This window comes from Phacochoerus africanus, chromosome 1 (assembly GCF_016906955.1).
Source record: "Phacochoerus africanus isolate WHEZ1 chromosome 1, ROS_Pafr_v1, whole genome shotgun sequence".
Taxonomy (NCBI): Eukaryota; Metazoa; Chordata; class Mammalia; order Artiodactyla; family Suidae; genus Phacochoerus; species Phacochoerus africanus.
The window spans coordinates 282,033,161-282,047,901 of NC_062544.1; the positions used below are offsets into that span (position 1 = coordinate 282,033,161).

Sequence of the window (14,741 nt, forward strand, 5' to 3'; positions counted from 1 at the left end):
AGCAGGTCACGGGGAGGGGGGGGCAGGGGGGATTGGAGCTTCCTTTGCCATCATGGAGAGAAGTGGGATGACCCCCAGAGCCAGAGGGATTCTGGTCTGCACCAAGTCCACTCCCTCCCATGCCTTCTGTTACTCCCACAGCAAGGAGCAGCCCAGAGGTGCTGCCCAGAGGCTAGGCACGCCTCATCCACCCTTCCCCCAGTTCATACCCTCCGAGCACCCACTCCACACCAGGCATTGAACTTGGCCATGACATGGGGCCCTTGTGGGGCTTCCACTCTACTGGGAGAGGAAGATAATTAATATAATATGATATAATATAATAATAATATTATATAATAACTTGCACATCAATGTCCACTATAGCGACAGATGGCAACAAATATAAATGCAATAAAAGAAGATGGGGGGGGTTGAGAGCCACTGGGTGGGGTGGGGAGGGGCTGCTCTAGACGGGGGCTGTCAGGAAAGGTCCCTGAAGAGCCCGGGTGAAGGACGGGGGCTGCGAGGGCAGAACCAGAGGGGAACCAGGTGCTTCGGGGAGTGATGGGAGGGAGCCTGGGGAGTTGGGGGGCTGCCATGAGGGGCTGAGCGTCACCCCAACCCCCAAGAAAGAGTGGGAAGGTGTCCCAGGCTGCATTCTATCCCAGCCTCTAATGAATTCGATGCCGACCTTCCTGAGCTTCCTCTTCCTCATCAGGGAACCTGGGACAAGGATACCATACATTTCCCAAGACTTTGTGACACCAAAACTGTGACCCAAATCACTTACCAAACTCCTAAGGGAGAGTCAGGAGCAGTGACCCACTGAGCAGCGACAGTTGTCACTGTTGCTCTCGCTGTTGTGATATTTGGGTTTGGGGTTTTTTTAAGTGGTGCATCTCCTCTGTGGAGTTTTAAGTCGGCCTTCCTATTGCCTTTCGTTTGCTAAATAAACACATTCCTGGCGTTTTCCTCCCCTTCGGGCGGGGTTTAGACTGGCTTCTGGAACAGAGTCCACCTCACTGGACAGTTAGGCTGGGACTGCAGATGAGCTCCGACGACAGAGGACCCCCAACTTTTTATTTTGCCAGATAAGAAAAAAATCTAAACCTAACTTCTAGCATAAATAGCACTGCATAAAAGGAAGGATATTTAACAGCAAAGAATCTCAGAGACAAGGCAACTCCTCTGAGAAAGGTCGCTTTTTATGGATCCCCCCTCCCCCGTCTCTCTCTATCTCTCAGTCTGTTTCTCTCCTTCTCTCTGTCTCTCTCTCCTTCTCTCTGTCTGTTTCTCTCACTCTGTCTCTTTCTGTTTCTCTCTTGTCTCTCTCTCTCTTCCACTCTCCATTTCTCTGCCTCTCTGCCTCTCCCTCTTTGTCTCTCTCCCTCTCTTTATCTCTCTCTGTCTCTGTCTCTCTCCCTCCCTCTCTCTCTCTCTCTCTCTCACACACACACACACACACACACACACACACACTCAGATCGGGAACCTTTCGCCACAGGTGGGCCGACCTCTGCTGACGCCCGTCCGCATCCGCTGCCCCAGGCAGCAGCACATGACCCGTGTCACCACGGGCAAGGACAGAAAGCTGCGTGGCGCTCCAGCACGCTGGCGGACTTGCTCTGACCTGCTGGGACGATGACCCGGCGCTCGCTGGTGGTCATGTTTGGGGGCGGCACGTGCTTCTCCTCCATGTAGCTGCCGTAACTCATGCCCACGGCGTCCGGGCTGCCCACCATCTTCCCGCCCTTGGCCATGCTGCACTCCTCGGGGGAGCTCCTGGACGGGAAGAAGACACACTGTCCGTTACTGCGGCCGCTCCTCGCCAGCCTCCCCGCCTGCTTCTGACGCACAGAGAGGGGGTTGGGGAGTGTAGACGTGTGAGAAGACAAGTCCAGGGTCCGCTATGACCTGACTGTGCCTCCCCCCCCCCGGAAAATCCATGCGGTGAAGCCCTAATCCCCATCTAACAGCATGTGAAGGTTAGAAATTTGAGGGGAAGATTAAGTTTAGACACGGTCACAAGGGTGGGGCCCCCATCATGGTATTAGTGTCCTTATAAGAAGAGGAAGCGACAAGAGATGTCCCCCCCTCCCCTCCCCCCTTCCTTCCTTCCCTCCCCCCTCCCCCTTCCTCCTCCTCCTCCCCCCTTCCTTTCCTCCCCTCTCCCCTCCTCCCCCCACCCCTCCCCTTCACCCTCCTCCATCCCCTCCCCCCTCCCCCCCACTGTCTCCTCCCACCTCCCTTTCTCTCCCCCTCCTCTCCTCCCTCTTCTTCCCCCTCCCCCCACTGAGTTCACAGTGAGAAGGTGGCCATCCTCCACCCTAGGAGAAGGCTCTCCCCAGACACCATCCCCACCGGCACCCCGATCTTGGACTTCCAGTCTCCAAATAAGTAAATCCCTACTGCTGAAGCCCAGCCCCCCACCCCTCCCCTGCCTGGCCTCCCGCCCAGTCTATGGGACAAGAGCAGCCGCAGCAGCACAGACTAAGCCAGTGCCCATGCTGGGCAGAGGCAGAGGGCAGGCATGGGGGCAGTGAAGCGGCCTCCCAGCTTCTCTTGCTCCAGCCAGCTCCCTCTGAAACGGTCACGTCAAGAGCCCCTCTGTGACCACTGACTGGAACCACTCGCAGGGAAGAGGGAACTGGCGTTCGTTCTCCCGGCGTGACTGGCACACGGATGCTGGCAGGCGACCCCGGGGGCACTCGCAAGGTTGATCCTAGAGTGACAGCCCTCTTCAAAACCTCAGAACGGAATCCTTGTGCTGAATTTCAAATCCCTGCAGCGATGCCTTAGGTACAGTTTGAAGTCTCCCGGTGTTCCTGGCCAAGGCACTGGCAGGAAGGGCAGAGAAGGGAGCAGAACTGGGGACCCTAGCAGTCCCGTGGGACTGGGATCGGGGTGTGAAATCAGCTGTGTGGCTGCAGGACGGAGGCAGATGCCAGGCCTCGGGGGACAGCTCACGGGCTGCTGTTAGTTAAGACAGCCACAAGGCCACTTGGATAAGGACTAACCTGCCTTTCTGGAAAAAGAGAAAAGGGATTGTATATGTTTTTTAAAAAAGAGAAAAATATATTTTAAGAAAAAGGAAATATATGTATTTTCCCTGGAGTACTGGTCACAGTGAAATCACATGTAATATATAAGAAAAAAGGGAATATATTTTAAGAAAAAAGAGGGATATATATTTTTTAAGAAAAAAAATGGAATAAACATATTTTCCAGAGAGTAATGGACACCGTGAAATCATATGTAAATAGGGGAACTCCGCTCCAAACAGAAAATCCAGCTTTTTTTACTAGGAAACAGAAAATTGGGTCGATGCCTCCTTAGGTGCTTAGGACACAGATCACAAACCCCGGATCCCCGTAGCTGAGGGATCTGGGTAACTGGGCTACGCCTTCCAAGGTGGGTTTCTGGAAACTTCTCCAGTACTGCCCAACACAGGATTTTTCATACTCTTGGGAATCTCCACATCGCCACTGGCTTTTCAATTGCCACCGGATGTCTAAAGTCTTGAGGGTGGTGGATTCCACTGCCATAAGCCTTATCTCCTCCACACCCTGCTGGCTGCAACTCTGCAGCCAACTCACAGAGTCCTGCAACTAGAGGTCCAGCCTGGACGTGGCCTTGGGGTCTGAGAAGGTCTGAGGCAGGAAGGCACGCGCTGGGTGGGGCAGGAGGTGGGCTGGAGGAGGCCACTCCAGACCCAGAGGCCATGGCAGGGGTGTGGACAGAAAGGCAGAGCAAGGTCCCCAGAAAGTCCACTCAGTGTTTGGAAACTCGGAAAATGCTGACTTGCTCCCAGCATCACCTGCACGTGTCGGGTCATGATGGGAGCAGAGAGCTGACCATGAGAAGGGGCAGTGGTTCTGTGGATATAGGCTAGAGTTGGGGTCACCGGGGACTGAGGCCCTAGCCCGGGCGTGGAAACACATACCCCTGCCAATGCCATGCTCACAGCTGTGCTAACATGAAGAAAGTTTAAAAATAAGCGCGGTCAGCGTTCCCATGGCGTGGCACCTCCATGTTTCCAGCGCTGCCTACACAGCCATTATTTCCTCCTGATGCTATTTTTCCTGGCTCCCAACAGTTATCTCTAAAGAAGCCATCCTAATATCAAAACACTGTGTCTTCACTGGAGACATAATTTCCTATCCCATTGGAAAATTCCATCGGTTGAGGGGAGAGGCTGTGTTTGGGTCTATTTGTCTCAAGGAGAGAAGTTACCAGGGAAGCGGGTTAAAGCCGTTTGGTTCTTTAGGAAAAGGACTTCGGACACTACTCAGGTGATGCGTTGGAACGGAGGGAACAACTGGACCATCTAAGACGCGTCCTGTTCAGATTCACGCATTCGCACCTCCATGTAGACCATTTTCTTATTGAGTGCCTGCTGTATACCAGGCACCACAAATTCTTTCCTCTCCAGCAAGGCCGTTAACCATCGAAAAAGTTTAAGGTCAAGGTGAGGCAGAGCATTGTAAAAATCGGGGTCCCTGGGGATTATGGCCCCTTCAGACTAATTCTTTCATTTTCGTAGAATTCTACTGTTTAACGTCCATCTCTGAGGACTACAGCTCTAGGAGCAAATCACTGCCGTTTTCCCATGGCATGAAAATGAATCCCCCATCAAACACAGAATGCAACGAGTTCTTCAACTGCATTTTACCAGAGCCATCCCAAAGATGCGCCAGTATTTAAAACAGGGGCAATTTTTTCAGTAAGGTTCCTTTGTTTACATTCTATAACTACAAGACATAATTCATCTCATTAAGCTTTTCCAGCCCAGCTTTTGTTGCAAAAACAAAAAAACAAAAAACCAGCAACATGAAACCAACAGACCCTATTTTCAAAAACTGTACCTTCAAGACAGTTTTTAAAGAGTCTTTTTCCCAGTATATCTTGTTTTATCTTCAGTTGAAGAAAAAAGGGAATCATTTTATGATCTTTTCAAATAGTTTTGGTAATAAATCTAAGGGAACTCTATGCCCAAAGAGGGGAGAGGGTCTCCCCATAAGATCAGTGACATGGAAGCACTCAAGGCAGGTATTCAACAAATACTGGTTAGAGGACTCCCATTGCTCCATTCTCATTGTTTGGTCATAGCCCCTTGTTCATTTTCTTGAAAATTTTAATAGAAAAAAGTGGTATATATGATCTATGTATTGCCATATTCTGAGAGCTTACCAGGTATCAATCCTCACGACAGCCTGGTGTGGCAGGCATTGGCCTCAGCTCCATTTCTCAGAGGGGTAAACCAAGGACATGGGAGAAAAGGGAATAGCCCCAGATCTCAGAGTCAGGAGGAGGTAGAACTGAGGCTTGAAGCTGGGCAGCTTCTACTCACTGCCCATGCTTTGAGCCCCTGCCCAGACGCCACCAAGATGGCTAGGATGACTGCCCTTTAAAAGGTAATATCTTTAAAAAGGTAAAGCCTTCCTTTCTATCCAGAGAAAACCATACTTTGAAAAGACACATGCACCACAATGGCTCACTGCAGCACTCTTCACAATAGCCAAAACATGGAAACAACCTAAATGTCCACCGACAGAGGAGTGGCTAGAGAAGATGTGGTACATACACACAATGGAATATTACTCAGCCATAAAAAAGAATGAAACGATGCCTTCTGCAGCAATACGGATGGACCTAGACATTATCACACTAAGTGAAGTCTGTCAGACAGTAAAAGACAAACATCCTGTATCACTAATATGTGGAATCTTAAAAAAGGATACAAAAGAACTTATTTGCAGAAGAGAAACAGATTCACAGACTTTGCAAACAAACTTAGGGTTACCCAAGGGGACAGGGTGGGGGAGGGATGGGTTTGGGGTTGGCATATGCACCTGGAGGTATATGGAAAGATGGGCCAACAGGGACCTGCTGTGCAGCACAGAGAGCTCTACCCAGTGTTCTGTGATGGTCTATGTGGGAGGGAATGGATGTGTGCACATGTATGGCGAAGTCACTTCGTGGTACAGCAAAAATGATCACAATCTTGTAAATCAACCACACACCAATAAAACTTTAACATATGCAAAAAAAAAAAAAGGCATCAAGGACACCCTGCCCACGTGGTACCCTGATTTAAGGTGTGCATTGCAACACATGCACGATTCCTATTCTAGGCCACCATCCTTGCCCCTGGACTGCTGGTTCCCCAGCACAGCGAGCGTGTAGCCCAACCAGACCGTATCTGAAGGGATGTAAGTGAGAAAGACAGGGAATTCCTCGGGGGGAGTCCTTTGGGGGCATCCACTTAGACACAGTTTTTCAGAGAAAAAGCAAACTTGGCATGATCCAGAGAATTGAGAAGTGTATTTTGCAAAGTCTCCCAATATATGCATTTTTCAGCTCTTTGTCCAGCTGTGAAAAGACAAGATCCACACTCGATCTCTGCCCCTTGCTTACTGCACAGCAGCTACGCCTTCACTCTGCCTCGCGAGACGTCACAGGGAGAAACTGCCCACAAACAGCATGGTCATCCACCTGCACCAAGCCACATTCTCTAACACGGTGAGGATCTGAACATTCACTGTATTCCTTTTGAAATGCACTTAGCCAAGAGCATTCCTTTACACATGATAGTTTTAGTATTCGCATGAGTGTTGTTTACCGGTTCCTGTGCAAGTTCAAAGGCAATGTATTAGATGCTTGTTAAATGGGCTAATCAGTTGGTGAATACGGAATTTCTCCGTACTATTATTTGGGGCAAAAATTGTGTTATTGCAAATAAGCACGGTTCAAGATACTTTGCTCCAAGCCTCTATCTTTCAAGGGTGCAGAAAAGGTATTATGCAAGTCAGACCACCTGAGATGTCATATCATACCTGTCCAGATGGCGATTATAAAAACGACACCGAAAAGGTAACGAGTGTTGGTGACGAGGTAGAGAAATCTGAACCTTTGCGGACCACTGGTGGGAAAGCAAAATGGCAAGGCTGCACTGGAAAACGATATAGCGGTTCCCTGAAAAATTTTTGAAGTAACCACCATATGATCCAGCAACCCCACTTATGCATATTTATTCAAAAGAACTAAAACCAGGATCTCAGAGAGACATGAGTACTTCGTGTTCACTGCAGCACCATTCCCAAGAGTCAACAGATGTTGGAAACAACCTAAATATCCTTGGATGAGTGCACAGAAAAAGAAAATGTGACACATACCTACCATAGAATATATCACACTCCTTGAGGACATTATATTAAGTGGGAAAAAAAAGTGGTCATAAAAAGACAAACACTGCATAATTCCCCTTGACACGATGTATCTAAAAAAGTAAAATTCAGAGACTCAAAGAGTGAAATGCTGGCTTCCAGGAGCTGGGTGAGGGAGAAATTACTCTTTATTATTAATTATTATTATGAACCGACAAGCATAAAGTTTAGTCAAATAGAATGAAAAGGCTGTAGAGACCTGCCGTCCCACTCTGTGCCTTTCATCAATAACGATCCACGCTCGAAAATGTGTTTAAAGGGTAGATCTCGTGTGAAGTGTTCTTACCGCAATAAATAAAAAATTCTGGCGTCTTGACCATATCCTCGAGTTCACTTTTTCAGGTCTGGGTTCTATTTATACCCTCCAAAACACTGGGCTTGACATCCCATACAATATGTGGCACCAGTGAGAGGGAACAGGAGGCAGGAAGACAGCTGGTTTCCTCTGCTCACAGCAGGAGAAATTCCACATCGGGCTGGGGTCACCCCGAGCGGGGAAGGCTGGCTCAGACTAAAGAATTTCACGAAGGTGTTGGACAACAGCTGGGGTGCCAAAAAGCGGGGTATGTCACCCCCTACATCCTTTGAAACATCCTTGGGGGCCACACAACTTTGGGGGTTTAAACTCTGCAGCGTTCTCACAGGTTTCTGTGCCACCTGGGCACAACTGTGGTCATTCTAGGGAATGCAAAATAATGCAGAAAGATGCCCTCAGCCCTCACGATGAACAAGATGGAGCTGTTGATGTCTTTCTTCTGGTAACTGGAGACATATGCCCACCTCAGCTGGCCTGTTGAGCCTCCAAAACTAATCACTCTTCTTTTGTTGTTTTTGTCTTTGTTTTTACAGCCGCACCTGCAGCATACGGAAGTTCCCTGGCTAGGGCTCAAATCGGAGCTGCAGCTACTGGCCTACACCACAGCCACAGCAACACTGGATCTGAGGCACATCTGTGACCTATGCAGCAGCTTGCAACAATGCTGGATCCTTAACCCAGTGAGCGAGGCCAGGGATCGAACCCGCGTCCTCACGGATGCTATGCCAGGTTCTTAATCCACTGAGCCACAACAGGAACTCCATCAATTAACTAATCATTCCTAAGTAGCTTTTGGAGAATTAGGATGAGTGGAGGACATGAGCGCTGACTTCTTAAAACATATTATTATTATGAATTAATGGTGAAAGAACATGGCAAAGAATAGCAAATAAAATGGAAACTTCACTAAATTTAATTTAAGATGAGAAGTCAGACATACTACCAAACCTGACTGGGTTCTCATAGGGTTACAGAATCAGAGGGCTGGAAGAAACTCCCCTCCCAGGCCCCCAGGCAGAGTTCTCCAGAAGCCACTGGATAAACAAGGGTTAAGCTTACGTTACCAGCTTTCTAAGGAGGAGAGTCCATAATTTTCCACTGCAACTCCAGAGTTATATTTATGTGTACCTGTGTGTGGCTCTGAATATGATTTATTCCCCTCCCCTTCCTCAAACTATGTGACATTCGAGGTGGACTGCAAAAAATGCACACAAGACAAAAATGATACCGTAAGTGATCATAGGAATGGAAGGGCACCTTATATAAGAGCAGAAAAGTCATTAATCAAGAGAGAAAGTCAGCACATTGAGTAAGCTTACTATTTATAGTAACTAGAGGGAGATCATCAATTTATCTCTGAATGTTCTACTCGCCAAGGCAAAGGGGGAAGTAAATCCTGTGACAATTCAAGGTGTCCAAAAGATACAAATGAACCAGTTATTCAGCGGCAGCAATGCTTCTCCTGGCTGAGCCTTGAGAGAAGCTTCTCTCCTGGCTTCTCTTGAAGAGAACTCCGTGATGCACAGACATTCCTCTTCCCCCACAACCCATGACAGACTGAGAACATGTCACACAGCCCTGGGAGGGGCCCGTGGTAATGCAAGGTGCTCCGAGCCTGAGTGTCCTCAGTCACTGCTCCCTACTTATCATCTCCTGACACTGTTTTTGGAGAGAACTGGCCAACCAGAAAAATGTGTGCCCAAAATATAACACAATCAATGAATGATTAACCAACGAAAAGCTCTTGAGAGGTGGGATGCGCTATCTTCCAGTTTCCACCACCTTCTAATTTATATGCTTTAAATTCAAATTTGCCTCTGGGAACACCCAATGCGTGGTGGGAAACCAGATGTTTGCAGTCCTCTGTTAATGCATCTTCTACCCTGTATTTGCAGTGTACCCAGGCTGGGGATGGCTCCATGCTCGTTTCATGTATTTAGATTACAGTACGCACCTGGGGGGAACATCCAACACGGCGCCTAACACAGGACAAGGACTATGTGTTAGCTGTTAGCATTCATCTCATCCACACAACTCCACGAGGTCAGACATGAATAAGTAACCTCCACGTTACAGGTGACGGGCAGAGAAGCTGGACGCAGGTTATGCCCAAGGCTATGCAACCAGCAGTGAAGGAGCTGCAACGCGAACCTAGATAGCTGCGGGTCTCAGTGCAAATCCTCAACCACCAAGCCACAGGACCCCACCTGGTGACTCCAACAAGTGGTCTCTTTCACAGACATAAAGCACAGCGGAATGGAGCCTCAGAGCACTCAGCTTCATCACTATTGGGTATTTTCAGGAGAATTACCTGGGAGTAGTCCTGACAGTTCACGGAGAGGGTGGCAGATGTGAAATAAATAAATAGGGGCAACCCCCTGCCAATAAAGGCAGAGCCTCTTGGGAGATGCTAAGGATGGCAATGTTTATTTGGACATACATAGGATGTGTGTGTGTGTCTTTTTGTTTTTGTTTTTATTTTTTTAGGGCTGCACCCACAGCACATGGAAGTTCCCAGGCTAGGGGTTGAGTCAGAGCTCTAGCTGCCGGCCTACATTGCAGCCACAGCAACCTGGGATCCGAGCCACATCTGCGACCTACACCACAGCTCACGGCAACACCAGATCCCCGACCCACTAAATGAGGCCAGGGATCGAGCCCACATCCTCCTGAACACTAATTGGATCTGATGCTGCGGCACCACAAGGGGAACTCTCATAGATAGGAATTTTGACAAGTCTGTTTTTGTTTTTGTTTTTTTTAATGTTGGCCACCTCAATTTCCAGTTGAATGTCCTATTTTCCTCCCCCAAATTTCCTTGAGGCCCTCAGCATGGTGTAGCCCCTACAGAGATGATGGGCGAACATTCATGAGAGTGAGGAAATCTGTTCAAAATGAGAAGTTTCTGTTTTCAGAGGGCGGACGGGGAACGGCGTGACTCAGACTGTGGGCCTAAGAAGAGAAAATGGAGCTTAGACTATCAGAACAGTTGTCTGTCTAATGTTTTAAAGATTAAGCCCAGCCGGAGACAAAAGCTTCTTTCAGCTCTTTTCCCTACCTCATTCCCCCTCCTTGTTTTGAAAAGAAGTAATGTGCCTATAAAATGTACTGAGACATTTAAATTAGGGCTTTGGGTTTTGAAAAACAAAATAAACTTGGCATCTGACACTGGTTTGCTCCCATCAGAGCCTACTCACAGCAGTGCAGGTGCCATCACAGAAAAAGCCCGCGGTGAAGCGGCCCAGATGTGGCCGTGAGCTTGACAAGGAGGTGCTGTCCCCGGGGCTCAGGGTAAACAGACCTCACTTACCCAGGAATGCGGCTGAACGCAGCCCCCCGGGGGACAGCCACACGGCATCTGTGATTCCCCTGCTCTTGACACATGAGCAAGGCCTTAGAGCAAGGCCAAGGCAAGTCACAACGGCAGGTGGACCATTGCCGTAACTTCTTCTAGTGGGAGGAAGCCAACCCGCACAGCCTCTCACAAAGGTACCGATTCTTCAAGCCCCAGCCTCCTTCCCGTTCCGGAAGTCCTCTCGCACCGGGAGAGCACTGTCCCCCGCCCTGCTCTGCATTGGGTGCTCATGGCCTAGTCCTGCTTCACTTCCAGAGCCCCCTCCTGCTCCCAGAGTGACCACTGTCCCCCAAGGCCTTCCTCGGCCCATAGCACCTTCCAGCAAACACACATGCCCTACCTTCTCCTCCACATCTGGCCCCACACAATGCGTTCAACAACCCTTTCATTTTATTTTACTTTATTTTTGTCTTTTGGGGGCCGCACCCATGGCCTATGGAAGCTCCCAGGCTAGGGGTCCAATCGGAGCTGAAGCTGAGGCCTACACCACAGCCACAGCAACAATGGACCCGAGCTGTGTCTGCGACCTACACCACAGCTCACAGCAATGCTGGATCCTTAACCCCCTGAGGGAGGCCAGGGATCGAACCTGCGTCCTCATGGACACAAGTCAGATTCGTTTCTGATGAGCCACAACAGGAACTCCCAATTCATTCATTTAAAAATTCACTTCATTTTTATTGAAGTATAATTGATTTACAGTGTTGTGTTAGTTTCAGGTGTACAGCAAAGTGATTCAGATACATACATATATATATGTATGTATGTATATTATGGTATTATGTGTATATGTATTACATATAGCATATATACAGACATACTATATATAATACATATACACATATATACAATATATATATTAAATATGTATATATTCTCATTCAGATTCTTTTCCCTTATAGGTTATTACAAAATACTGAGTATAGGAGTTCCCAACATGGCACAGTGGAAACGAATCAGACTAGGAACCAAGAGGTTGTGGGTTTGATCCCTGGCCTCGCTCATTGGGTTAGGGATCTGGTGTTGCCATGAGCGGTAGTGTAGGTCTCAGATGTGGCTTGGATCCGGCACTGCTGTGGCTGTGGTGTAGGCTGGTGGCTGTAGCTCTGATTAGACCTCTAACCTGAGAACCTCCATATGCCGAAGGTGTGGCCCTAAAAAGACAAAAGACAAAAACAAATATTGAGTGTAGTTCCCCGTGCTACACAGTAGGACCTTGCTGATTATCTGTCTTAGATACAGTGGTGTGTAACTGTTAATCCTGAACTCCTAATTTGTCCCTCCCCAGCCTTTTCCCTTTCATAACCATAAATTTGTTTTCTATGCCTATGGGTCTATTTCCGCTTTTTTTTTTGTCTTTTTGCCATTTCTGGGGCTGTTCCTGCGGTATATGGAGGTTCCCAGGCTAGGGGTCGAATCGGAGCTGCAGCCACCGACCTACACCACAGCCACAGCAACTCAGGATCCCAGCCGCGTCTGCGACCTACACCACAGCTCACGGCAACGCCGGATCGTTAACCCACTGAGCAAGGCCAGGGATCGAACCCGCAACCTCATGGTTCCTCGTTGGATTCGTTAACCACTGAACCACGATGGGAACTCCTCTATTTCTGTTTTTCGTAAAAAAAAGTTCATTTTCATCTTTTTTTTTTTTTAGATGCCACATATAAGTGACCACAAAGGACATGTCTCTTCCTGACCTACTTGACTTAGTGTGATAATCCCTAGCCCATCTATGTTGCTGCAAATGGCATTATTTCATTGTCTTTAATGGATAACATTCCATGTCTTGTGGATGGATATTTTCTTTTTAAAACACTTTTAGTGAAGTAGAGTTGACTTACAATGTTGTTTTATTTTCGGGTGTCCAGCAAAGTGAATCAGTTACTCACACACATCTGTCCGTTCTTTCTTCCCATACGGATTATCCCAGATTATTACAGCATATCAAGTAGATTTCTCTGTGCTATACAGTAGGGCCTGGTTAGTCATCTAGTTGCTAGATAGTGGTGTGTGTATGCGAATCCCATCCTCCTGATCTTCTTTAGCAGTTTAGCCCTTTGACAAATATTTGCGGAGCAGGTCTCGAAGCAGGCCTCCGTCCCAGGTGCCAGGCTGTTCTCGGGGTGCCCGCATTTCAAGGGGCTGAAGCCCCCTCCCCAGCTCCATATCCCCTGCCCTCGAAGCCCATGTCCCACATCAGCTCCCACCCTCATGCGAGTGAGCAAACCAATGTTTACTGCCATCTTCAGCTCATTCTATTAAAAATGCCTCTGTTGGAGTTCCTGTCGTGGCGCGGTGGTTAACGAATCCGACTAGGAACCATGAGGTTGCGGGTTCGGTCCCTGCCTTTGCTCAGTGGGTTGACGATCCGGCATTGCCATGAGCTGTGGTGTAGGTCGCAGACGCGGCTGGGATCCCGCGTTGCTGTGGCTCTGGCGTAGGCCGGTGGCTACAGCTCTGATTGGACCCCTAGCCTGGGAACCTCCATATGCCGTGGGAGCGGCTCAAGAAATGGCAAAAAGACAAAAAATAAATTAAAAAAAATAAAAAATAAAAACAAAAATAAAAATGCCTCTGTCTTCCCGCATGTCCTTTTTAGCACATTAGGTGATTTCAATGTTAAGAACTGGGTGGTGCAGCTACTTGGGAGAACTACGAAGGCTTTCTTTGGCAGCTCTACCCCAAGAATCTAATGGGGTCCATTCCACGAGAGAGCCCTCGGGACACTGGCTGGCAGAACGCACCCCAAGTCTGTCTCAAGCCTGACGAGGAATAAATCCCTCCCTGGGTGTAGTGGTTTTCCTGCTAAGAATCCTAAAAGCTCATACTTCGTCCTAATCGACCGAGCAAACTCCTAATCTAGTTTCATGGCATGAATTGAGGGAGTCACCACAAAAGGTATTTTTAGGACCCCAGACAAGGAGGGGATTGTCTGGGGAGCTCCAGGGTAATTTGTGGGTCTGTTTTATTTCTGAATCAGAGGCAGTGGAAAAGCTGCTTCAGACCCCATGGCCCGAGCAGCGGGTGGAGCTCGGCAGTGATTCATGTGGTACTGTGGACTCAAACTGAAACTGGAGATGTTTGTCTTCACAGCTGTGTGTTATTTTTACCCTTTTCTAAATATTCTCTTACACCTGGAATGGCAGCCTCTTCCCACCGGTCCGATTCCCTTCCCCCCTCCTCCAAGGCGGTTGAAGACTAAACTAATTACAAAGTCACCACCGACAGTCCGTTCTTTGTCCCCAGAAGGGATCTGAAGGTTCCCTGAGAAAGTTTCATCATTTTAAGTATATATTTCTCCTAACAACTTGAAAACGGGTGTCTGTCAGACCATGTCCCATTTAGACCCTGAAAACGGGGGAGGAAAGCCATCCTTTGCAGAGTCATCATTTGGAAGTAAAAGAGCACGTAGAATAAGAGCGTGCTCTTATTCATATGACAAAAATGTGGCATCTCTTCTATTGTGTGAGGTTTTTCTTTTGAAACACTTTCATGTTTCAGAGAGGAAAGCATGAAGCCCCACAGCGTCACGGTGCTTCGGGGTTTTGTTTTCCTAACAGGATATGGAAATTCTGGTTCCTCAAGATAAGTTTACTGTCGGAGTTCCCGTCATGGCTCAGTGGTTAACGAATCCAAGCAGGAACCATGAAGTTGCGGGTTCGATCCCTGCCCTTGCTCAGTGGGTTAAGGATCCGGCGTTGCCGTGAGCTGTGGTGTAGGTTGCAGACGTGGCTCAGATCCCAAGTGGCTGCGGCTCTGGCGTAGGCTGGTGGCTACAGCTCCGATTGGACCCCTAGCCTGGGAACCTACATATGCCACAGGAGCAGCCCAAGAAATGGCAACAGGCAAAAAAAAAAAA

General features: G+C 48.4%; 1 protein-coding gene across 7 annotated transcripts in view; it reads right to left on the minus strand.

Moving 5' to 3' along the window:
* ERG (ETS transcription factor ERG) overlaps positions 1-14,741 on the minus strand; it is a 302,582-nt gene that overhangs the window by 49,189 nt on the left and 238,652 nt on the right. For all 7 annotated transcript variants that reach the window (XM_047796627.1, XM_047796615.1, XM_047796592.1 and 4 more), the window contains one exon: positions 1,613-1,764. In XM_047796627.1, coding sequence (XP_047652583.1) covers positions 1,613-1,764 — 152 coding nt within the window. The remainder of the gene's footprint in view (positions 1-1,612; positions 1,765-14,741) is intronic.